This window comes from Meriones unguiculatus, chromosome 15 (genome assembly GCF_030254825.1).
Source record: "Meriones unguiculatus strain TT.TT164.6M chromosome 15, Bangor_MerUng_6.1, whole genome shotgun sequence".
NCBI classification, from domain to species: Eukaryota; Metazoa; Chordata; class Mammalia; order Rodentia; family Muridae; genus Meriones; species Meriones unguiculatus.
This window is the reverse complement of record NC_083362.1, coordinates 78095689-78121659: the sequence shown is the minus strand read 5'-3', so window position 1 is coordinate 78121659 and position 25971 is coordinate 78095689. Positions and strand designations below refer to the sequence as shown.

Sequence of the window (25971 nt, the reverse complement as noted above, 5' to 3'; positions counted from 1 at the left end):
TAAGGAAAGGAATAGGTGAGGCATAGAGCAAGGAGACCCTTGGGACACAAATATCTGATTGGGTTGAAAATATTTTTAAAGTAAATCCAATACGGTGCTGGGGAGATGGCTCAGTGGGTAAAGTGCTTACTAAGCAAGCGTGAAGGCCCAAGTTCAGATCCCCAGCATCATATATGGTTACATGTGTGCACACCTGTAATCCTAACGCTAGTTGAGGGAAGGTTTGCTGGACAGTCAACCTAGCCAAAATGTGAGTTCTAAGTCAAATGAGAGACCCTATGCCAAAAGGTGAGGTGGAAAAACATGGGTGGAAGACACCCCAAAGTTTACTTCTGGTCTTCACACACACACACACACACACACACACACACACACACACACACAATTCAGCAACTAAAAGGGGAAAATATGTATGTGGGCAAACTATTTGGACTGACACTTCTCTAAAGATGGTTTACAAGTAGGCAGTGGCACAGGAAAAGATACAAACTTGTCAATCACCAGGGGAGGGTACATACAACCAACTTAGTTTGACAGTTGCTAGAACAAAAGGATACCAGCCTCCTGGGCCAGGATATGGACCGGCCACAGCCCTTACACACAGTATCTCCTAGTCAAGGCATCCTGTAACTGAAAGCCTTCTCATTTACTCAAAATAAGTGAAAGTATACAGTCACAGGAAGCCTTGAATTGGGAGACTGTTGTGTTTATTAAAGCCTCAAACTGGAAATAAATCAGGTGTCCATCTCCTGCAGGTAAAAGGACAGAATTTCTACAGTGTGGTCATGCAGGTGAGGACAGTCAGGCGCATGTGTGCAGGAAGGCCCAAGATGCTGTGCAGACTCTGGCCAGAGAATGTGTGTGGTCCACGGGTGACACAGCTCTGGGTCAGAGCCAGGGGATTCTTGAGACTTCTCAGGCAAACCACTCGCATACCTCAGAGTCAGCCTCTTGAGATATCAAACTAAGATACAGCTGATTTCTGGACAAAGGCCCAGTTCTAAGTGACCACATGGGCCCTGGATTCTCCAGATGGACTCTCCAGACTCCTCCAAGAACCCTGCTCTGCTCAGGTCCTCTTACTGCACTGATTACAGCTCTGTTACTCTGTTTGTGTGTACCTCAAGACTGTCTCTTCTGGTCCCCAGGAGCCACGGGGCAGCAGCCTCTATTGGCTCAGGAACATAGCCCAGAACACAACTGTGACCAGTTGTATGAGGGATGGGGGTATAGCCAGGTCAACCATTCTCTGCCAGTAGATGCATTCCTACTGATAACCTGGAAAGAGGGGGCTCGCCAGCCTTCCCCTCCAGATCTCTGTATATAGCTTCCCAGTATGCTCCAGACAGCTGGACCAGAAGTGAGGTGTGGGGGACAAGCAAGGCAGGGAACTGGGGCTCAGGGTTCTCTCAGGGCTAAGGGTCATGGATGTGGCCTCCATGGTCATGAGCTGGGATTCTGGTCATGTGTTTGTGGGTGTTTTAAAGACACCATTATGAGAGTGTGTTGGGAATGGTGAATGACATTTAGAAATTGAAGATGGTATCCTCATCCCTGGAAAAGGATCTGTGAGCAGGCTCTAGAATAAGGGGTTCCCTTCAAAGGGCCACACTTGGGCTGTGCAGGCAGCTGAGGACCCCAGGACCAGCCCCACACAGTCGGAGGAGATGCCTGACCAGCACTTTATTGAATATTCCCAAAGGCCAGCGGCCTGCAGACTGCAGCTCCATTGGGAAGGTGATTAGCGTCCCCTTTCACAAAGGTCCCACTTGTGGGAAGAAGGGCAGCTTCAGCCTGTTCCTTCCCATGTGGCCTGGCTGTCAGCAGCTTTGCTGTCCCCAGGCCTGGTGACCTTGCAGTCTCTTGGTTTCTGTGCTACTCCCAGCCCCTTCACGAGGGCATAATCTTGTGAGAAGATGCTCACAATTTGTTCTTGGGACAATGTTGCAGGGCTTCCTTCAGGGCCTCGGCCACACGGTCCACATTCTCCATGGTGGCATTGTAGCCCAGGAAGCCAATCCGCAGAACCTGGTAGGCACAGAACAGGCAGATGTGAGCCTCTGTCTGCAGCCTTTGCCCTGATGAGCTGGTCAGAGTGGGGTAAGGTTTACCATATGGGATCACCTTCCATTTGGTATGCAGAAGGGAAATGGCCTCATGCATGCCATACGAGGGCCAGAACTAGCCATCCCTTCTGTACCCGAGGCATAGAGTGCAGTGGTCTGACCAGGAAGGTCACTCAGCACTCAGAGTAGATACCTGGTAAAGCTCCCTCCTAGGATGGAAAGGGCTGAAGATACTCTACTTGAAGTGATAATGCCTTCCCTGGCCCTTTAGTGACCCAACACAGATGGGGCATGCAACAGGACTCAAAACAGGCTGTCTAGTGCCTCTGGTTACAAAGCCCTGGCTCTCCAGGAGCTTGCTCACCTTTTCCTCAGAGGGTCCAAGGCCACCAGAGATCTCAATGTTGAAGTGGTCCAGCACATAGCTGACGACGTCCCTCCAGTTGTAGCCAGCAGGCACCGTCACGGTGGTAACTGTGGGCAGCCGGATTTCCTGCAAGAAGTGCCAGGCTCAATCATAGGGACTGGGGCCCTTCATGCTGCTTGACCTGTGCTGGCTCTCAGAGTACAGAGAAAGGGCCAACTAGTGGTGGCAGCAGGGCTTTCTTGGCAGGAAATAGGAGGCATCAAGAGATTGCCAAGGGGCTAAAGAGGCTGCCTCCAGCTTCTGGAGGCCCAAGTCCCATGGAAACATGGTGCTTGGTCTTCCCAACTGATTATAGCCCCACCCTCCCCAGTGGACTAGTACCTGGCTCAGTCACCTGACACCCCGTTCCCATGGGCTCCTCACCGGATCCTTCACAAAGAGCTGTAAGCCCAGCTCCTGCAGGCGCTTGTGCAGATACGCTGTGACCTCTCTGTGCCGCTGCCAGGAATTCTCCAGGCCCTAAGGGGAAAAGGTGGCCGTGACAGGCAGGCAGCACGCTTGCCCCTCTATAGCCTAGGTATACCGAGACAACTTCTTCTGGAACCCCAGGCTTTGAGGAGACAAGAGGGTCTATGCTGGGACAGCTTGAGGAAAGAGGATGATTTCTGGGTTTGCTTGAGAGAGAGAGAGAGAGAGAGAGAGAGAGAGAGAGAGAGAGAGAGAGAGGCGGGTCCCAGCCTCCTATGGGTATCCAGTGGGCCCTGGGAAGACAGGAAGGACATGTTTCAAAGGGTGGGTTGCCCCTTGAGGAGGCTGGGATTGCTGGCCACATGGGTGTGGTGTGATCAGGGTCAGGTCCCAGTCATTCTGACCCTAGTCCTAGGAGACCCGTAGTAACTAGTGCTCCCTACTCCAGTCCCACTGTCACTTCACCAGCTGCTTTCCAGGGGCCACTGGCACTCACCATCTTCTAGCACACTGAGCTAACCCCTTTCCCAATACTTTTCCTTCTTCCATGTTTAGGGTCTCAGTATGTAGCTCAGATCACACACTCCTGATCCTGCACCAGCATCCTGAATGCTGGGATTACGGGTAGGTGCCACCATACCTGGCTACCCGTGATATCTTTATTTTTCCCTATGCGGTTCAGCCCTAGTCTTTGTTCCGCAGAGATGTGCCCCCAGTTCAGAGCCCTGGTCTGGTGCAGGCGACTGTCCAGATCACGGGTCATCTCGTCTCTAATCTAGTTCGCATGCAATGGCTTCATGAGTGGTTCTAAAAGTGCAAACATGGTAGCCACAGCCCACAGCCTCTTCCTGGCCTCTGTGGCTGGCAATGGCCTGTGAAGGACATCAGGGCTCAGAGGAAGTGGCCAAACTTTGGTTATTTTTTCTGTCTGGTGACCTATGCAACCAAATGGGCCTATAGCCATGCTTCACCTCCATTTTCTAAGAGTTTATTTTGCACAGGGCACAACCACTGGCCCAGTTGGCCTGGAACCTGCACATGCCTGCAGAGTGTCAAACCCTTCTTTGGGGAGTGCTGCAGTGGCCAAGTATGTCCCCAGGGCTTGTATGGAGACTGTCTTGGCCAGCAATACAGGAGCCACAGGTGGTATTGGCTTGTGTCAGTTGGAGAGGTTTGTAACAAAGCCGAAGGCAGCTGACCATGGGAGTGCATGCTTGTAATCCCAGAGCTTGGGAGGTAGATGCAGGAGAATTGGGAATTCAAGGCTAGCCCGGCACGCAGATACACAGCAAGTTTGAGGCTACATGAGGCTTTAGCTTAGTTTTTTTTTTTTTGTTTTTTGTTTTTTGCTGTTGTTGTTGTTTTTTGTTTTGTTTTGTTTTGTTTTGTTTTAAAGCCAGAGTAACCGTTTCTTGCTCCATCTGGCTCTGGCCTCTGTGATATCTTCAGACATGTTACTATGGACTAAGCTTCTAAAAACTATGAGCCAAATTAATTTAACCATAAGTTATTCTGGCCGTGGCTTTCTGTTAGAAGGACACAAATGAACTAAGAGAGAGATTGATCTGCCAACCACTTAGCCATGTGTGCCCCATCCCTCTCACCATGCCTACCTGTCTCAGAGCACCCCTCTGTTCTTGGGAGCCCCCCTCTTCCCACCTCCCCTGTGATCTGCTCTGTAACTGAATGCTCAGACCAGAGCCTCTATCTATGCTGGGCTCTGTCCTCTTAGTCTGCCCACTGCCATGCTCCACTTTCCTCTTCGAAGCGGTCAGTCCTTCCCCGATCCCATCTTCCCTGCTACACCACAGCTTCCCTGCTACTCCAAAGCCTGCGTCTATTGGCAAACCACTTCACTGCTGCCTTAGGATCCCTCTTGTCTCCTTTTTCCAGAGCACTCTAAGGGAGTCGCAGTGAAGGAAGAATGCCACAGGTACCCATTCTGGGATGCACCCCAGACTAAGGGGTGTCCTTCTCTCCTCCCGCCCCTTCTTCTCCCCTTGGGCTGAAGTCCCTCCTATTACCTGCTCTGAAATGAGTGCCAGGCTCTCCCTCAGGCAGTACAAGCTGATGACAGGCGTGGTGTGGTGAACTCTGGGGAACAAAGAAGAGCCTGCTTCATTGTCTCGGTGTGGTTGTTACACCCCAGCAGCCCAGGGTCTAAACCGGAGACAACCATTTCCCAGGGACACTTTCCAGCTTCAGAGTCACACAGTCAGAGACGCCAGGGAGGGAAGGCCCACACAGAGCCCGGCAACATGCGGGGAGACGGGAGGGGTACATGGCTGATGGCCTCCTCCCTACCAAGACTCCATGTTCGTGCAAAACCAGCACCGGGCCCTTTGTCTCCACTAGTGCAGAGCACCGTTCCGATACCCTGTCTTGGGTTTCATACAAGACCCCTCAGCATTATGACCAGGACGGCCTATGGAACCTCTGGTTAACCTTCCAAGAAAGGTAAACTGAGGCCTGGAATGGGAAGATACAGCAGAGCCAGGTGCAGAAAGCTGAGGGGTGTAACTAGTAACAAGGATTAGAGAAACGACAGTGGGGGCAGGGTGTTTATTAGATCCAAGCCTCTGGGCCTGGACTGAATGGCTAGCACAAGATTCCCCAGTTAGGTCACAGAGGCTCAAAGGCACAAAGGCATAAAATGCAGAACTTGGCTTACATGGTGGATAAGAGGTGGGGTGGGGCGGGGGGAGGCACCCTGCCACCCTCATCCCTCACCCTCCTGACACTCACATTCTGTTCTTGCCCTCACAGCCCCACAGCTTGGCCAAATAGGTGATGTCTGTGTAGAAGGAGACTGGCTTTGTCTTCCGAGAGTAGACCTTGTGTCTGGGCAAGAGAAAGCAGTCTGAGTACCTGCCTCTGGCTTTTAGGCTGTCCTGGGTCACAGATGTTGGGGGGCAGGGACAGAAAGCCTATTGTGGTGGGACTGTCATGTGGGTACCTTTCTTCCACTTCCACCCACAGGCTTGTGCTGTCTCATTTCTCAGGGAAACTGAGGCCCAGGGTTGGTTTACATACTGCTTACCAGGCGGGATTCCTCAACCCTTCACTGCACCCCTGATTGATGAGCTTCCTCTCTTCCCGCACAGGTCTTAGCCCCCACTTTCCCTGTGGTGCTGCTGGTGTCTGACGTGGTAACCAGGAAGAATTCCTGACCGGATGAACATCAACTCACTTGGGTTTGAACTCAAAGGCTGGTTGCAGCTGATGGTCATTATCTGCTGAGGTATCTCTCTGATTACCTTGTCTCTTCCTCCAACCCTCACTATCTAGATCCAGGATGTAGATACCAGGAGCCTGAGGTGATGTGAGGGTGGGGCTGCAGAGTAAGGGGTGGCTTTTACCTGTCTCTGGCAGCTCCTACGCCAACTCCTGGAAGATGAGCTGGGGCTGAAGGATGGGTCCTGAGCTCTGAGCATCCAGACACATTGGATCAGCCCTTAGCGTGACAATGGCCAGCCTCTGACGCTGCCCACAGCTCAGGCCTTGGCATGAGTTTTCCCCCTACCCACTACCATCTTTGGAGCACATCTTGGCTTTTAGGGCATCCCAGCAGGGTGAGCAGGGAGAGGTTTCAACATGGGGCCTTTCTCTTCTCCCTCTAAGGGCCAGCTGTGTCCCATCAGCATCCATACCCCAACGCAAGCAAGGTGCGGATCACTCACTTGGCCTTGTCGCTGAAGGAGATGAGAGAGATCCCTGGTGGGGCATTCAGGACCTTCTGGGAGCCAGAGTACAAGATGTCAATGCCTAGGACAGGGATGGAAAAGGGAGTGTCTGAATTCCACAGAGGAATTCACCCAGTAGGTGTGTTAGACTGATCTATACCGTGTCCTGTGATTGGTGGACCAATATTCCACTGATAGGTGGAAACCAGGAGGGGTATGGGAAAGTCCTGGTTTTGGATCTCAGAACTTTTTTTTGTCATATTTATGACCTCAAGCTGGATCCTCTTAGCATGACTTTCCTCCTCCTGTCTGCTCCTACTGTAGATGGAGGGCCTCCAAAATAGCCCCCAGAGGAGCAGCTGTCTCCTGCTGCACCCCCACACCCTGTCTGATGGCCTGGAAGAAACTCAGGCTGTTGATTTACTTCAAAGTCTGTGCTGCCCCAGGGCTACGGTGTAGTGTGTATGTCCCTAGGGGCTTCTGTGGTTGGTCTTTAGTGTGGTATGGGAGGGCTGGGACCTCTGAGAGGCAGGGCCTATTGGGAAGTTACTGGGTCACTGACTGTCCTCAGAAGCTGACCCTGCCTCGTTCTCAGAAGAGGGCTGTTATGAAAGAACAAGCCTTCCCCTTCCTAATCTCTGGCTCCTCATCCTGTGATCTCTTCCTCTGGCTTAGTTGCTGTTGCTGTTCCCCATGAGGTGATGTGGCCAGAGACCCTGCCATGCTGTTTGGACTTTCTGTCTAGCAAACTGCAAGCTGCATAACCTCTTTTGCCAGGGCCTGTGGAGACAGGGCCATAAACCCAGTTGCGGTCTGTTGGTGGACCTACACGAACTGTCATACTGAGTTTTCGGTAACCTCAGAGTTTTACAGTGGATAACTGTAACCTGGAGAATGGAGGGTATAGGCATGCTCTTACCTTGTTGGTCCATGTAGAGGGGGACCCCGCCCAGTGATGCCACAGAGTCCACCAGGAATAGGCACTGGTACCTGGGGGAGTCATGGGCATTGAGGCAGCACAGTGACGAAGGAGGGATCCTGGGAGTTCAGATTTCAGCCTGGACTGGGTGTCTGGTATGGGTGGGGATGGGAGGAGCTCGAAAGTCTTTGGAAGGGCATAGAGGAAGCAGCTGTAGTGCTGGGCAGGTATCTATATGGGGCATGGATGGGTGGGTCATAACCCAGATGGCTCTGCTTCAGTACCTCTCAGAGACATATGAGGGTCAACCTAGGAAGCCAGGGTTCTGAGTGCCAAGAGCTAGCGTGGGTTTCAGTAACCTGGCAGCATAAAGGTCTGGGCTTCCCTCTACTGATAGCTGTACACTTGGCCTCCTGCCACAGACACAGAGCTGTTAGAGGTCAGAGGCCATCTCAAGTATCAGTGAGCGTGTTCATCCTCTTCTACCCAGGTTTCCTCATGGAAGAACAGCCATGGGTAAGGTTTGAACCCCATAGATGTCTAATGAGGCTTCATGCATGGGCAGGACTCTATGTGAGGGGCTCTTTCGGTGGGGGACTGTGCCCATACGGGCTCCACATCCTTGAAGACCATGCCTTGGTAACCCTCTACGGCCCTGCCAAGATCCTCTCTGTCCTGTGGTCAGCTCTACAAACAGCAGAGGGGCTACCATGTGCTGGAACAGTTCTCCTGTAAACCCCTGTGTGGGGTTGGGGAAGAAGTGCAGGCAAGGAACAGCCTTGGGGCTAGGGAACTCTCTGGGTGAGTTGGGAGCAGGCTTTGAGATGCATACAGCCTTTTGAGATGCACTAGCCCTTGCCAGCCACAGATCCCTCCAAGGTCAGTACCACTAAGGGGGTATTTGGCTTTTGGGTACTTGGTTTTATTCCAGCCCCTGGGTCCTCATCAAATAAAATTATGATAATAAGACATATTCAGCCTGGAGCAAAACCTTCCCGTACTGTGTGACAGTGGTAGGAAGGAAGGTGAAACAAGGACAGTTGGGCCACGTTCCACTGTCAGCATTGTGCCTCCCTGCTAGCATCATCCAGCCAGGCTGTGTGCTTTCTGCCCTGGTCCTGCCATGATAGGTCAGGCTCACCTGTGGCAGAGCTCGCCGAAACCATCCAGAGGCTGCATCACACCAGTAGATGACTCCCCGTGGGTCAGGAACAGCAGCACTGGTTTGTGCTGAGCCAGGCCCTGAGGGATGGGGGTGACAGCTGTGAGTACTGATAGGAACCTCTCTGTGGATCAGCGAGCTCCTTACAAAGGAGCCTGTGAGGGCAAGGTTAGGCTCATCCGCAAATACCCACATCCCTCCAAAGCGGAGTAGGCCAAGTTAGAAAGCAGGTATGCGATGTGCCTCACCCCCTTTCTGTCTGTGCACAATGAGGGAGGAGAATGAGCAGAAGACCTGTGGAGAGCAGCGGCCAGGACCCTGCCTGCCTTGTGGCCTGGAGGTTGGAGCTGGGCTGACCCCACAGGGAGGGGCTGGAACCCTGATGTTCAGTAACAGGTCATGCCTCCCTGCCCACAGGTTTGTATCCCAGACTCCATTTTGTTTTCAGACAGAAGAAAGCTTCTCTGGTCCTGGGTACAGGAGCCCCTCCTATGGCCACACCTAGACAAGCCACTGGTCCCAGCAAACCAGCCCAACCCCTCCAGGGATGACTCAGAGTCCCAGTACCTCCTCCACCTCCCGCAAAGTGTAGCATTCTCCAGGGTTCTTGATCATCTGGTGCACATGGGCTCCTGAGGACAGGGGCAGAATGGGTAGTGAGTAGGGAACAGTATGGAGGACCCCATTCACCCTGGCTCATTCATGATCCCATTCAGAGATGAAGTGGAGCATGCTGTGTGAGGGCTGCTTTTCCCACAGATACAGTACTGTCCTGGCTTCCATGGCTTTGAATCCAGAGCTTGGCGGGGGTGGGGGTGGGTGTCCCTCCTCAGGCCATGGTACCTGAGGCTCTAGGCAGCCTCATCAGATAGATAATGTCTATATGAGGTCACCCTGAGCACCACAGGTGGTATGGTATCCTACCTAACCCTAGTGGACTTCACAGGTGTCTCACATTGTTTGCCTGAATGAAGGGTGATAGGATGAAGCTGACCTTGACCTGTGGATCTGATAACTCCAGGAACCAAGCACCTGTCCTGCTGCTTGTCTCTGAGTCCTATGTTACATGACCCTGCTCACAGCCAGAGTCCTAGCAGGGAAGGAACCTGAACCACTCAAGTCTCAGTGAAGGGAGAAAAGGAGAAGCTTGCCTAGATGTTAGAGCCTGGATAACTGGTGCCCATCAACACTGTATGGTGCCCATACACTTGTGAACCATGCAGGCCTTTTGCAAATGCCCGGGTCTACCAGAAGTCTGAGTGTATGCCTACCCTCTTCCATCTCAGACTATGGAGGAAGAAGTATTCCTGGATTCTCATTTTGCGCATGGACAAGGTGCTGAGATTTGGGGACAGAGTCAGCCTCTGAAATTCCAATCTTCCCGAGGACCCCAGAGAGCTGCTGGGGCTCAGAACAAGGGCTTCCTGGCAGCACCTTTTCCATGCATTCCAGAAACAATCTTGTCCTAACTCTGGAAGGCCAGTCTGCTGTCCTATGCTGGGGAGGGGAGAACGCCCTGATTCTGTCTGGAGGAGGCAGCAGCTGGGGGAGGTAGAGGCCGTAGGGCTACAGGAAGGAGTGCCCAATCCAAAGGCACAGGCCAGAGCCTGATCTGGAGGAGACAGCTTCTGGATTCCCCCAAAGAGTCCTCTGAAGGGATAGCAGAAGGTCACCAGACACTCTCCCTTACCAATGCGATGGGCAATCTCCGCAGCCCGCATTCCCCAGATGCCATTGGCTCCAACTAGAAAGGAATCCCCAGGCTCTAGGAGGTTGAACAGGGCAGTCTCCATGGCACAGTGTCCCGAGCCGCTGACAGCGAATGTGAGGGGATTTCTGGTTTGGAACGCATACTGGATGCCTTGCTTGATCTCATCCATAATCTAGACAGTGGGCACACAGTGAACTCCTCTCCTCTGCCCGCCGCCAGACCACCGCCCCTAAATGGAGGCTGTCGCCGCCAAGCCCTCCCTACCTGAAACATCTCTTTCTGCATGTGGCCCATCACCCTCAGACCTCCGGCCGCCAGCACTCGTGGAGCTAGGTTGGAGGGCCCTGGGCCCAACAGGAGCCTCTTCGGAACTGACAGGGGCTTACTCAGAGCCTCCGGGGGTGGCACCAGCAGCTGGTGGGAGCCCATGGTCCGTACCCAACCTGCTGCTCTGGAGCCTAGCGTCACACTGGCCTTGGCCAACATCCGGAACATTTCCCAGCAAGCTCTGTGCTGAACTCAGAGGCGAGGCCTGGTTGGTGAGTTCCTGTTGCTCCTGCCCTTTTAGTGTCAGTTTAACCCTGATCGATGTTTGTCTTTTCGTCAGGACAGTGGAGGTGTAAACTTTCCACGGGGTGGGGGGAGGGGAACCTTTGGTGTACCGACAAAGAGCAGGGGCATGGAGAGCATCCCTGGGTCCCCCGTGCAGCCCAGCCAGGGGTCTGAACGTTTCTTCAAGAGTCAGAGAGCAGGGTCTGAGGCCCCTAGGACTGAAGTATTGCAACCCCCACCTGAGCAGTGGGTCTCATAGCAACCAGGCTGGGTGTGGCTATGTCCCAATACAGTTTCGTTCATTTGGTGCTGTCTGCACGTGCAAGGTACAGGACTACCCACCACAGCGCGGTGGCCTTCCACCTCTGGTGGCCTTCCACCAGAGGCCTGAGGGAAACTGACCTTCCCTCCCAGCATTGTCAATCACCAATAGCTTCTCAGAAGGGATGGGATTCACGGTCTCCTGCCCCATTCATGCTGGAAATTTGGCTGGCTTGGGGGGGTGGGGCATGAAGTTGGGTATGGAAAAGTGAAGGGGGGAGATAGTGGAGAAATTGGATTGGAGAGGTAAAGAACGGGTGGGTTTGACCAAAATACATTAACACATGTATAAAATTCCCAAGTAATAAAAAAAGAGTTACCCCTCAAATCAGAAAAATCAATAAATAAACCCATTATAAAGATTTTAAAGACAAAACATCATATTTTTTATATGTTGATAACTAAAAATGGTTAATTGCAGACATATACTGGTTCATGCATTTATCCCCACCGAGGCCCCACGTGGAAACGTGGAGGCTCCACCCCGAATTCCCCTTTACGTGCTCACTGAGACGCTGCACGGAGACTGACCCCTCCCAGCATCCCCTTCTTGCAGTTACTCGTACAACTATACCCTCTCACAGGTCACACTCATATCCACACAACTCACACAAAACTCACATTCACACACGTCTCTCACACTTAAACACAGAACTCATATATGTTACCCATACTCATATACATATTCTCACACTCCTACATAATGGCCAACTCATACACACTGACTCTCACACTCAGCTTTCTCTCACAAGTATGTTAACTTCTATAGCCACACACAGCTCACGCCAGCTTCTACATGCACGCCAATTCAAACTCATTTTCACACTCACATAGCCTCAGGTTCACCTACTGCAGGCAATTTGGGCATAAGGCTTTCCGACATCACATCCCTCCCTGTCAGAGGTCTCTAGGGTCAAGTTCACACTCATAACCAACCAGCTCTCTCAGAGCTTGCTCTGTGTCTCTCTCTAAACCGTAGGCTCCTAAAGAGGAGGAACCAGCCCAAACTGAGGGTCCTGGGAAGTAAAGAGGCAACCTAACCCTCTCTCCCTGCTTTGGTGAGGCCCCTCCCCTGTATCCCAGCATGAAGGGAGGGGGGATAGGAGGGATGCTAGCCTCTGAAAACCGGGTTTGCTGACTGCGGTTTTATTTTCTCATGGTGCTCAGGAGCCAGACTGTGGCCTCATAGGACCAGAGGCCCCTCTGAAAGGGCAACCCTGGACCTTGACAACTGGTGACAGTGAGGTCACGAGCATCCAAACAACAGGAACCAGAACAGTGGCCGGAAAGCAGTGGTGCCCCGGGTCCTACTCCTGAGCTGGACAGAGATCAGGTGCAGGGCTGACTGGTCAGGACCCTGGGGACCTCCTAAGCCTCTGCATGCACTCCCAAGCTCCAGGTCACCCCCTCCTTTATTCCAAGTGCACTCAAGCTGTTATCACCAAGTCTAGGGGCTTGGTGGTAGCTGGGGACCTCCTGTCTTCTGAGTAGTCTCTACTTCCCTAGGGACAGCAACCCCACTCAGCTCAACTCCGCTGTAGCCTCCTTGCCTCTGGCCTCCTCTTTCCTCCACGGCCCCTACCCCAGGTCCACCAAGCCCTAATCCCAGGGTTTTCTGGACCATTGTTTTCTGCTGGCTCTTTGGATCTTGGGTGGCTTTGTCTCCTTCACAGCCTCACATTCTGCCTCTGCTCTGCTGGCAGATGCATCTGAAATCCTGCGCACAGTGGTCTTTCTGCCCGGAATGCTTGCCCCTTTCTTAGCCCTGCTTCTGCTGGGAACTGCTTCTGCTGGGAATGCTGGGAACCGGCCATCATGTCTACATGCTTTTGGGTATCTTTCTCCAGACTGAAGGCACCTCCTTCAGGCCACACATGTAGTACTGTGTTTACCGCCTGTCCCTTCCTGCCAGGACTGCCCTCACAAGCACTGTGCAGCTCTGCGTGCGCAGTATGGTTCACAGGAGGTAAAGAAAATGAAGGGCCACTCATAGGGTTGTGCGCACAGCCCATCTTGAGCCAGGAAGGCATGCACTTTGCTCAGGGCTGAAGCAGGCTCACCTGTGCTGACAGAGCCACAAGCCAGAGGAGCTGTTGCAACCCTGGGTGGGTGTTGTCACAGGCCCTACACTGATTGGGAGCTGGGCACTGACAAGAGCAAACATCAGTTCAGGTAACGACCTCGGTTTCCTCGGAGATAAGGACTACGTGGGCCTGGCTCATCTCTACATGAAGCTGAAAGAAGCGTCCTGGAGCTGATGTATCAAATGCAAGCCACAAGTGTGTCACAGATGGGCCTTGGCCAGCTGTGTGTCCAAGGGTGGATGTGTCAGATCCACATTAGAACCTGGGTGGCTGAGAGGTCCCAGGAGGGTCCTAGTTCTCCAAACAGTCCCAAGCAGGGCCCAGCACTTTTTATTCCATACCATGATTTGAAACAGTGAAGACAGCTGTGGGTCCAGAATTTGTATGCTGCATAGTGTGTCCTGTGGCTTCAGAGTGTGCCACATAAGCTTTAATGTCCTCTGTTTCTGCTGTAGGGCCCCGTACTTCTCCCACAGGCTGTCTGCTCCTGCGAACATCTCCAAGAGGCACTGTTCTGTGATTTCCAGGCTGGAGTGGCCATTGAGACCAAAGAGTTCATATCTCTGAAAGCCAGTATAAATAGATATTTGCAATGAACACTGTTTAGTTATCAACATGCAAAACCCAAAAAACATACAGTATTTTGTCTTTAGAATCTTTATTAAGAGATTTATTTATGAATTTTCTGATTTAAAGGAGTGGCTTTTACTATTTGAGAATGTTATACACTAATGTAATGTGTTTTGATCAAATCCATGCCCTTCTTTCCCAACCAATTTCTCCCTTATTCCCACCTCCAAACCCACAGCTTTAGCTGAAGGGGGGAACTTCCTGTGCCTATGATCTGACTGCTGTGTGCTCTGCGTGCTGCAGAGCTCTGTGTGCTCTGCTGTGCAGAGGGGCCTGGCCCAAGCCGCTCTCTTCAGGTCAGGGTCTGTGTGGCAAAAGTTGGTCTTCACCAGGTATGAATCCCTCAAGATCAGTCTCACCAAGCAGCTCCTGACCAGAGCCACCAACCCTGTTTTGGTGGATGGTGGTAAGTACCACAGGCCAATGTCCTGACCATTTATTGAATTTGGCTAAGTTTCCTCACCTATACGCTCAGGACACAAGGCACTCAGACATGAAATGTAGACACACATGCCAGACTCAGCATGGGAGAGATGACAGTAGAAGGCCTGAAATCCATCTAGAAAAAGGAAGCTCAGGGCTGGACTTCTTTGAACAGAGGTGTCACATCCTGACTCAGGGATCCAAGGTTACGGGGCTTGGGACGAGCTGGAGGGAGAAAAGGGAGGGGAAAGTTGTAAATGCACTATTCATCCATAAAATTCAAAAAAGATAATTAAAAACATGTTAGAGACAGCTTAAACATTAGAAAAAGAGCTGAGATTTATCCTGACCCATCTTTCCCCAGGCCCTGGTGGCTTCCTGTTTATTCAGAGCATTGTTCTGACCCATATTATGCTCTTACCATTCTTTCTTGCCTTATACAAGCCTTAACTTTCCTAGCCAGTTAAAGTTAAATCTCCAGGCAAGGGCAGAGGTGCTCTGTCTCAAAAGGGTGACTTGGGTCACATGGCAAACAGGGGTTCAAAGTTGGAACCAATTCTTCCTCCTGGACCCCATCACCATGAAACAATGCTCACTCCTCACACCACCCTTGACAGGCATGGGACATCCCTCCCTAGGCAAGGGGTAGAGATCCTCCATAGGAATCTTGGTTAACCCCTAAACACTGAAAACTCAGGAGCTGGAATATTAGGGGTTTTCCAGGAAGCAATCAGCGTTCCTCTCCCTAGCCCGACTGGTCCAAGCATGTTTTTCTGGGTGGGGCACAGCCTACTAGGGTCCAGTCTGGGTTCCTAGAACTGGGAATCCTCAACTCTATCATCAAGACCTTCCCAATGCCCACCCCACCCCTAGGGCTGTGGAAGAAAGTTCCTGGTGGGCTTGGAGGGAGTGAGGCATGACCTCCTGAAGGTGGTGGTGTAGGGAGGGTCACATGGGATCACTTTTGCCCTACATTCTGAGATCTGGACTCAGTGTCCTTAGTCCTAAAGCAGGAGTAGGACTCAAGCATCAAGGGCTTTGGAGACTACATCAAGGCCAAGGAGACTACAGAGGATATTTTCTGCTGGATCTCTGGATGTGATCTCAGAGGCCTGGACCCCACAAACCTGCAAGATCTCCACTCCTACCCACATAATAGTCTATCATTCTTTTCTGGCCAGTGACATAGACTCCAAACTGGAAGGTGGAATTTCCCAAGGTACCTTCTGGGCAAGTGGGCCTGCTGTCCCAGCCAGGCACTCACATCTGGAGTCCATACATGCATGGAAGCTGGTGTCTCAGTACTGCCCAGGAAATGGGCAAAGTCCACACCAGTCTTGGACACTCTTGGTTATGGATGCTGTGTGTTGGCTTGTGTCCCCCAAATATGTGTTCTAGTTCTGAGCCCTGATACTTCTGATGATGATCTTGTATTTAGGTATTTGCAGATGTGGTAAGATGGGCTAGCCTGCATTAGGGTGGGCCTAATGCTATGGCTGCTAACCCTATAAGAAAATGGAATTTACAGAGAGAGAGAGAGAAGTAGGGGGAGAGGAGAGAGGCACACACAGCTACACAAAGAGGGGCATGGACACATGCACACACACACACACACACACAGAGGCATAGACACACAGAATCTACATGGACACATAGATACACTCACAAACACAGAAGAACACTGTGTCAGGCAACGACAACTCAGAAAGCTGGTGAGGCAGCCACAGCTTAGAACAGTTACAGTCACAGAAAGTAAATGAAGGAAGAAAGATGCTATCCTAGAGGCTTCAGAGATGGGCCTGCAGACACCTTGATCTGGACAGCTTGGGCATTTGTCGTCATAGCCACAGGGGTACGGGAGGGCATTAGCCAGCTTTAAAGCCTGTCTCCCCTAGGGTTTTGTCACCAGTACCTGTAGGTACTGAGCTCTGAAGTGCACTGCTCTCACATCCTACCTCACAGCCACCCCACCTGGCTCCTCAGGCCTCAGTGGGTGCTCTCTTCATGGTTTCCTTGCTTCATCATGACTCCACAGCTCACATTTACCTGCTCCTCAGCGGGCCACCACTGTCTCTTTCACAGCCTTGCATTGTTCTTTTGCTTGGTCAACCCCCAAGAACTTTTGAAACTTTGAGGCAGGGAACACATCAGGAGAGGGGAGAATTCCTCATTCAAACTCTCACAGTTCTCACACACTACTGAGTACTATGTCAATATCAAACCGCAGCGAGAATGTACAATGCCTATGGCTGCCTGCCAGATAAGCGCAGGCTGAGTAACCAGACAGGTGTTCTGCCACTCCCAGCCTTGCCTTGGGAGCAATTCCCCTCCTCCCCCGGTTTCTATGGAAAGGTCTCAAGGCTTCCTGTGGCTGTGAAGGCTACTAATCCTGAGAACTATAGTCCTGGCTCTATAGTTCTTCTGCTGTTCCTGACCACTCAGAGCACTGAGGGACACTGTCCAAGAGCCAGAGAATCAGGTTCAGGTCCACTGTCTTAACCTGTGCTGGGACATATGTGGTGTGTGTGTGTGTGTGTGTGTGTGTGTGTGTGTGTGTGTGTTTGTTGGGCAGGGGATGGTAGGGGGGAGAGCTCAGGAGCTGGGAACTGTCCATCAGCATCTGATGTATTTGGGAAGATTGACAGATAGAACTTGAGAGAAGATGTTGGAGATCCATTGCCCTTTGGGCTCCCTACCTCCCCTGGGATCCCTGAACCTTTCTTTGGCTCTTCTAGCCTTCCCTAGATTCTCCTGACCTTCCCTGGGCTCCCCTGAGCTCCTACGGTCTCCTGTGGGATTCCTCTCACCCTCCCCCATCTCCCTGAACTTTCCTAGGATTCCCTGGCCATCCTTTGGGCTCCTCTAGCTTTCCTTGGACTTCCCTGGGGTTCCCCTGGTCCTTCCTCACTCCTGTTCTCCCCTGGCCTTCCTTGGGATCCCCTGACCCTCTCTAGGTTCTCCTAGGATTCTCTTGACCCTCCTTGATCCTCCCTGGTCTCTCCTGACCATCCCTGGGATCTTTCGACTGCCCACAGGCTCTCCCCAGCTTTCTTGTGCTTCCCTTAGGATCTCCTGACCCTATTTTGGGTTCTACTAATCCTCCAAGGCTCCCCTGGTCTTAGTGTCTTCTGTCTCTGCGACTTGAACTTTGTACCTTTTCCTTGTAATAAGTCACAGCTGTGAGTGGATCATTCTAGCAAATTAAAAAGGAGTGTGCATCCTGTTCTCACAGCCAAGAAAGTCCCCAAGAGATACCATGATTGTATGCCAGAAGACTATAGCCTCATCATAGCAGGCACCTAAGTGGCACGTTAGAAGCAGATCTGAGGGTGCCAGAGTGGCCAGTGCTGCAGCACAGGACAAGAGGGTTCAGAGGGATCTCCAGGGCTGGGGATCACGAGGCTGAGAAGCCTGTGCTGGACCTATGCTACCCAAGGAGCTATCAGCTGGGACACGGGAAAACAGCGACACCTAGTGGCTGTACTGTAGCAAACGCCTGTCACACACCCTTCCTCACAGGTAAGCCATCTTTTGCTCCTTTTAAAGGCAAGAAGAATTCCAGGCAATGATGCATGAGCTGAAGAGTATTCTTTACAGACTTTTAAAAAAGCACTGTGACAAATATAGGAAGCAGATGGTTTGAAGAAAAGTTTATTTTTCTCTGTGCTTCAGGAGTCTCAGTTCACAATCAGCTCAGGTATTTCCAGGCCTTCGGTGAAGCAGAGCATCATGGTCTCCAGAGCATGGGGCTGAAGACCCTGCTCGTCACATAGCAGCCAAAGATGCTGAGAAACAGAGGGCCCAGGGCAAGAGAAAGTCCCCTAGGAACATGACGCTACTGACCTTCGAGGGTTTCCATCATCCATCAGTAAATTAATCCATTGATTAGCTCAGAGTCCATGACCCAAATTCCTCTCAAGGACTGGGTCTACTAGCGAAGGCAAGCCCTTAACCCTTGGACATTTGTGGGGTAGATGCACTTCCAACTCATAACATGGAGGGACACAGAAAGGTCCAAAGAGGACCTGTACCTGTTGCCAGCCCTGCACAGTGCCCTGGCCATGGCATGTGTGCGCAGGTCCTGCGATCGATTTCTAAGAAGGCAACCTGGGAAGCTGGACAACAGACCTCCTGTGCAAGAAATTCTGAGCCAGTGGCAGCAGCCTCTGGCAGGCAGAGTCTGTGAGCATACAAATACGTGAAGCGGTGACAGGTGACGTGATTCCTGAATGGCAGAGCAGGGAGCCTCACCTCTTACTGACCCAGTTAGGTCAGGGGTTGGCAAGCAGAAACATCCAGAGCAGAGAGGCAGTCATGTGCCTTCACTTCTGCTGATGGAACAGCCTCTAGAGAGGAGCAAATAGGCCTGGGATATGGGCATCAGGCCAGGCTCTAAGCCAGGAGCATACCTCTATGACGAGGACTGCCTGGAGCAATGGGCAGAACGGAAAGGGCCTGCAGGGGCTTGTGTCTCCAGTAGAGCCGCTCAGAGATGACCAGGTGGCTTTGGAGGTCTCAAAGCCCCAGCGAAGGTGCTGGTGGATGTACCTGTGGGCTCCCGAAGCTTCCTGCCACTCACTGACGTAACTATGTCAGGCCTCTTTGTCCAGCCAACCCAACTCTCCCAGAGCCCTCTGACTCTGTGCTCTACCCCACCATCCTCACAGAAGCTAGAAGGGAATTTCTAACATGGGCATTGTCCCCCAGACCCACCTAGCCAGCGGCAGAGAGCCAACACAGCACATAGATCCTATGGGTGCCACTCAGACGGCCCGTGACATATCCTTTTTGCTCACCTGCAGCATGACTGAAGCCCAGCACTTCATCGGCACTCTAGCCAGACCCTGGACACTATAGAATGTGGCTGTTTCTGTCATATGGGCATCCTCCATCTCTGACTGGGACACTAACCCTGCTGCTTGCTAATCCATGTCCCTTGGCCAGCCTCATCTTATTTTCCTGTAGGATAAGGACTTTGTTAGAGCAGGGGTTCTCAACCTTTCTGATGCTCTGGTCCTTTAATACAGTTCCTCATGTCCTGGTGATCCCCAGTCATAAAATTATTTCATTGCTACTTCGTGGTTACTGTTATCAATCGTATGCAAATATCTAATATGCAGGGTATCTGATATGTGATCCCTGTCCATACACAGGATGAGAATTGCTGGATTAGAACATGTTTGCAGGGAGGCTTCTTTCATAGTTGGGAACAGGAGGGATTTCTCCCCTCTATCAGGACTTGGCTTGGCCCTGTGGCAAGTGGCTCAAGTCTCTGAGAGACATTAGATGGGGCCTTCCTCAGACAGTCCACCTGGCCCAGGGCCCACATGCCCCTCAGTGTCTCCTGTCGGACCCTTGCCAGCCTTTGACCTGAGACTCCAACCAACCACTGATACAAATCTCACAGAATGGGGTACCACCCACCCTGTCAGCAGCCTCCACCAACCCCTTGCGGTCTTGCCATCTTTGTTTCTCTCCTCATGACACCTCTTCTGGGTTTTCTTTAACTTTGCTGGGCAGTTTTTATAGCAGCCTCTAGACACTATTTCAGGGTACATCCCAAACTGGGAATTCTTGCAGACAAGGTCATTACCAGCTTCAAAAATGTGAATGTAGTTACTTCCAGGTCATCTAAGTGTCTGTCCACAGACACTTTTCCCCCAACTGTCTGCAAAGTATCTTTTGAAAGCTAAACTGATAGAATCAGGATTCAAATGAGGGCGGGCTGTGTTAGTAGGCTCAGTCTCCTCAGCTGTGAAACATTGGGAAGCTTCTCTCATTATAATGGGGGTTCGGAACAGCAGGTGGAGCAGGGGTCCTGGATCAGGAGCTCAGGGTGGGACTGTTCTTGGCACTTACAGATGTCCTAGGGTGTCAGAGCTCTGGTTGGCAGGGCGCTCACGGGAACTCCTTCCTTCCCTTAAGTCAGTGGTCCTCAACCTGCTGAGACCGTTTTAATGTGGTGCCCCATTATGGGTAGGGTGAGGGGAGATTGAACAGCCCTTTTACAATGGCCTACGACCACTGGAAAACACATACATTTATGTTATGATTTATAACAATAGCAATATCACAGTTATGAAGTAGCAATGGAAATAATTTTATAGTTAGAGTCACCACAACATGAACTGTATTAAAGGGTTGCAGTATTAGGAAGGTTGAGAGCCACTGCCTTAAATCCTCATTCTTTTCCTACTGCTGTTAGAAAATATTATGGCAAGAGACAGAGTAAGGGGGAAAGGGTTGATTTCAGTTCTTAATTCTTGTTGAGGAAAATCATGGCAGCAGGGCTTGGGGCATCCGGTCAGCCACATCCACAGCCAAGAAGTGGAGAGCAATGCATGGACTCATTCTGCTGTGCAGCTCCTCTCTCCACTTACACTGCCTAGGTCTGCTCAGGAAATGGCTTGTCTTCCCACCCTAACCAACACAGTCAAGAGATGTCAGTGGGAGATTATCTTGATTAGGTTGAGTGGGGATGATCCACCCACCTGGATGGCGCCATTCCCTAGGCTGGATCCTAGACTGTATGTAAAGGAGATGGAGGACTGAATTCCAGAATTCTCTCTTGGCTTCTTGACTGCGAATGTGATGCTACCTCAAGTTCCAGACTTCACCCTTTTCTCCCATGTGGACTATCACCTAGAACTGTGAGTTCAATGAGCGAGTCCTCTCTCAAATTGCTCTTGCCAGGATATTGAATCTCAGCAACAGGAAGTAACCAGGAAACTTTGTCTCAACACCGTGCACCTCTTGAAGAAGCTGGATCAAAGGGCCTACGACTGCCCATAATTTGGTCTTAACAGTCACAGTGGGCACAATCTTCCTGTGCCCACCAAAGCCTGATTTACGGCTCCTGACTCCCCTAAGCTCAAACACTTTTTATTTTAGCCATCTCTACACAACCTGTATCAGAAGGGTTAAGTCTTCCTGCTGCATGTCATCCACTCAGTGGGTGGGAATTTCTGTCATCCCCACTTTGCAGTCACAACTAGCTCTTGTGAACTGTGGAACAAAATATTTCCTGAGGCGAGGAGCCCTAAGACAGGTTGGCAAATAGGCCCAACAGTGATGTTCCCCTAGGACAGGGGGCAAACATGCCAATGTAAATAGAAGACCCAGGCCTGAACCCATGGATTTGGTAAAACTTTTCTAACTGGTCTCTTTGCAAACTCTGCCTCAGTTTCCCCACCAGGGAGAGACATTGAGACATGAGAGCCCAAGACCTATAAAGTACTTTGGTGCAGAGAAGGAATCCGCCCCACTAGGAAGCAACTTACCACAATGCCTGGTCAATAGCCAGCTCCAGGAAGGAGGCAAGTGTGTGGGTGAGGCTGGGATAATGGTCCTTGTCCTCCATCATGCTGCCCTTGTCCCTGGTTTCCAGAGCAGTCTCCTCTCCTAGAGCCCAGACCTCTTGTCTCAGAAATAGAAGATCAGAGAGTTACCATCATCTAGAAGTTGAGCTTTGAGCCCATAAACCATGTTCTGAGGTTTCAGGGCCCAGCTATCCTTTATCTGGGAGGACGTCCAAGGTGTGACACTGGACATGCTGCTTGGAACCTTCCTGCTTGCTGGACTTGGAATATGTGATCACTGGATTCCGGCAGAGTCTTTTCATTTCTCTTTCATCATTCTCCCCCAGGCCATGCCTTAATTTCCAGTATTCCCAACGTGCCCCTGGCTCTGACCTTTCTGTCCTCCCTGGCCTTTCTCCCCTTCACACCTTTGTGATTGTACTTGGGAAAATGGTGGTGGATAGAACCGGCCCTGGAGAGCAGTCATCAGTGCTACCTGGAGAATGCTTGGTGGACCGCAGCATCACTGGCCTCGGGCTGGTTGCCCTTAGACATCCTCCTGGGAAACAAACAAGCAGAAATCGATTCCTAAACTCCTTCCCCCAAGGTCAGTGTTTCTTCTGCCAAGATCTAAGAAAAGACTTGATTCCAGCAGTGTCTGCCGGTGGTTTGGCTTTGCATTGTCATCCTCTGACCTGTGAGGTTAGATGGAACCCTTGTGCTCTGTGTGTGGGTGGAAATGGCACTTCTATGGAGCTGCAGAGACTTCCAGGTTTGCACACAGAGGGACCAAGGCTGGAGAGACAGGTTTCATCTCAAAACCATGAAATATCATCTGGAATGGGCTGGTCTGGGGCTCAGGAATGCCTTTCTTGGCCAGGATTGTTTTCCAGTGTGGGTGCTGAGAAAGTCACTTCCTGACTCTAACCAGTGTGAGCTGGGTCCCTAGAAGGGGCTAAAAGAATGTGGGATCAGAATCTCAGTGCAGATGGACCCCCAATTGTCAGTACAACCTTACATAGGGCAGGTGCTAGAGGCCATTCTGACCAGCTGACCACAAGAGGCCTTCTTGGACCTTACAGTGAGTTCCAAGATAGCTGGGCCTCTGAGCACCTCTGATGGAGTCTGATTCCCATCTACAGATGAGGCCAAGCCCATGGGGTGGAGGATGCACCCAGCTTGTCCTCCAATAACTTCCTTCTCTTACCATAAGTTGAAGCAACATGTGTGTGTGTCTTATTTATTTGTAGTTAGATTTATTCTGTGACTTATAGAATTCCATTGCTATTGTATCTAATCTGCCTTCTACGTATGTTTCAAAACATTCTAAAGGTTTCAAAATCATGTACCCATCACCACATTTAGTAAATGTTAAGAATTCCCTTGTTTTTTCACCACGCCCCCAGTCTTTCTTTCTTTCTTTCTTTCTTTCTTTCTTTCTTTCTTTCTTTCTTTCTTTCTTTCTCTCTCTCTCTCTCTCTCTCTCTCTCTCTCTCTCTCTCTCTCTCTCTTTTGCTCTCTTTCTTCTTTTTTTTTTCTTTTGGAAATGGTTGTCAGTTGCTGCAGTCACCAGCCAGCGTGGCATTGGCAAGAGAAAAAGACAAACAGATCAATGGAGCAAAGTTTCGCAAACAGACGCGGCATGATGGGCAGGCACTAAGAGAAAAGTGGCGCTAAGAGAGGGAGAGAGGCGTCTTCAGTGAGTTGAAGCTTTGTCACGCTTTGTCTGTGGGTCTGTCAGACACTGAAGCTGTGTTGTAAGAGACGATTAATATTTACTATTGGTTTATCTTCTGGTAATGCTGCTGTTAATCCTCAGCAGCTGTATAACCAAATCACCACAGAGACTGGGTTTTAGTTAACCTAGAACACAATGCTGGGCAACATTTACTCCCTCCTAAACCTCCAAGCCCTCAGTTTCCTAACATTTAGATTTCCCACATTATACTTACTTTTTGTGAAATCTTAGGTCTGGTTCATGCTCCACATCCTCCAAGGTCTCTCCTCCAGCTCTGCTCTCCTTGCTCTCCCCTCACCCCTTCTCCTTCCACCCTTTCCTGCTCTCTAGCTCCTCCCCTCTTTCCAGTCCTCTGGCTCCTCCCATTGCACAGCATTGTATCTAGTTGCTTTATTTTGTCCTGTTTACACAAGAGTTGAGACAGGATGCTTATAATGAGTATCACAATATCCGGATTGAAACCAGAGAGTTGGGGGTAGGGAAATCAGCATTTGAATTAACAAGGGTAAGGTGTATACATTTTTAAAGAACATTATACCAACAGTCTGTGGGTCTGTCAGACACTGAAGCTGACAGACAGGTTGCCAGCAGATGGCATTGAAAGGTGTCTTTGTGTCTCTAGAGACCAACGGTTTTGTTTTGTTTTTCCAGACACATAAAAAGTACTAATGATAAAAGGAAAAAGCTGGGCTCTAGTAAATTAAAAACTTGTTCACCAAGCACATCATCAGTAGAAGAGAAAAGCTACAAACTGGGCTGGCAAGATACTTGGCACACAAGGATATCTGCCACCAAACTTGATGGCCTGAAATCCATCTTCAGGACCCACACGGTGAGAGGAGAAAACTGACCCTGTGAACTATCCTCTGACCTTCACATGTGTGCTGACCTTCACACACACATACATACAAAATAGGTACATAAAATATAATAAAATGTATATAGAAATCACACACTGGTAGAAATATTGATAACCTAAGTGACTGATGAATCCATTATATCTACAATTTGAATCTTACAATTCAGCCATAAAAAGGCAAATATCCAGGCAAGGTGGACTCTGCATGCAGGAGACAGAGTCACATAAACTTCTGTGGGTTCCAGGCCAGCTGTGATTACATAGTGAGACTCTGATTCAACAAAAGGAAGAAAAAAATGGAAGAAGGAAGGGAGAGAGGGAGGAAGAAAAGAAAGGAGGAAGAAAAGACAGATGTTCAACTTTCTGTTTGTAATAGGCAAAATCTTGAGCAATCCCTTCACAAAAAGAAACTTGTACAAATGAAAAGATGTATATGAGAAGATTCTCGGTATCGTTGGTCACACACAAAAAAGTCTTGGCCTTATTAGAAACACACCTTCTAGAAAGGCTAAAGTAACTCATGCTGAGAAAACCAAATTCCAGTGAGAATGTGGAGCAGCTGAACCTTCCACTGCGGGTGGAATTGCTATGAACACTTCGATAACCCCTGAAGCTCCTTCAAGTCAACTGTGGCTGCTACATCTGTCTACTGCTCAGCATTGTCCATAGCTACAAAGACTGGGAGAAGCCTACAAATCAAACAGAAGAATGGATCAGCAGTGGATCAGCACACATCGAGAAGCTGAGAACTGATGATACCTGCAGGAGGAAGCAGCAAACAACCTGTACGCCAGCCGGCTGGGTGACTATTAAAAGCACGTAGAGAGAATCCATCCAAGGATGCACAGGAGTGTCAATAGCATGATCCCATGTGAGATTCCAGAGCAGGAACCAGATCACCTCTGGGCTGGGGACACACTGACTGGGGGCAGGAGAGAGGCCTCCTCTTGCTATTTAAGTTGATTAAATTGTATGTAGCTGAGCTTTCTATGCACAGAAGTTGTACCTATCAATAAAGATCAAAGCCAGAAATAGACCAACAGATCAGGCCCTCAGCCTCTCTAGGATGATGCTGAAGGCCACTAAATTCAAGTCTTCAAGGCTTTACATTGTCGTAGATACCGTGAGCAATGTTGGCTGCCGTGTCTGCAGTGAAAAGTGAATGGCTGTTTGTTTCCTCCGTTCGGCATCGTATGGGGGGATTTATCTGTGCAGTGTGATCATCTTACTGCAAAGTACATGAGCACTTCCTTTGCCCTGTCTTCTCCTGGTTCACTTGGGGATGCTCAACAACACTGCAGTGAGCATCCTGAGCATCCGCCTCTGCTCCGGTGCTGAAGTGGGATCACTGGGGCATTGGGGAACACTCCTTGGTCCTTAGCTGTGTGGGACTCAGCCTTGGCCAGCAGCTTGCCAGCTTAGCCTGGTCAGATAGATGTGCCATGAGATAGCATCTCGTCATTTTAAATTGTCATTAAAATTCATATGGTTGTTGTTGTGTGTGTGCATTTGTGCACACAGGTGAATGCACATGCCACACACAATGTGTGAAGGTCAGAGAACAACTGGAAGGAATTGGTTCTCTCATTCCATTGAGTTCTGGGTATCAAACTCTGGTCATCAGGCTTGGTGGCAAGCCCCTTTATCTGCTGAGCCATCTTGCCAGCCCCTGATTTTGATTTTGGTTGAG

At 50.5% G+C, this 25971-nt stretch overlaps 1 protein-coding gene and 1 long non-coding RNA gene across 3 annotated transcripts; both read right to left on the bottom strand.

Annotated features, from left to right (window-relative positions):
- Positions 1 to 1668: 1668 nt before the first annotated feature.
- Positions 1669 to 10926, bottom strand: Agxt (alanine--glyoxylate aminotransferase). Its single transcript, XM_021632080.2, has 11 exons — positions 10641 to 10926; positions 10356 to 10548; positions 9233 to 9297; positions 8645 to 8745; positions 7504 to 7574; positions 6582 to 6666; positions 5647 to 5742; positions 4926 to 4995; positions 2857 to 2952; positions 2431 to 2559; positions 1669 to 2028 (listed from the first exon to the last, which is right to left on the bottom strand). The coding sequence occupies exons 1-11, from the start codon at positions 10869 to 10871 to the stop codon at positions 1921 to 1923; spliced, it is 1245 nt and encodes a 414-aa protein (XP_021487755.1). The 5' UTR covers positions 10872 to 10926; the 3' UTR covers positions 1669 to 1920.
- Positions 10927 to 14084: 3158 nt separating this feature from the next.
- LOC132648001 (uncharacterized) lies at positions 14085 to 23729 on the bottom strand. Of its 2 annotated transcripts, none has more exons than XR_009586326.1 (4): positions 23637 to 23729; positions 22181 to 22243; positions 21667 to 21807; positions 14085 to 14611 (listed from the first exon to the last, which is right to left on the bottom strand). It is a non-coding gene; the product is annotated as an uncharacterized LOC132648001 (long non-coding RNA). The 2 variants fall into 2 exon arrangements; XR_009586325.1 differs by having other exon boundaries at positions 21667 to 21802.
- Between the last annotated feature and the right edge of the window lie 2242 nt (positions 23730 to 25971).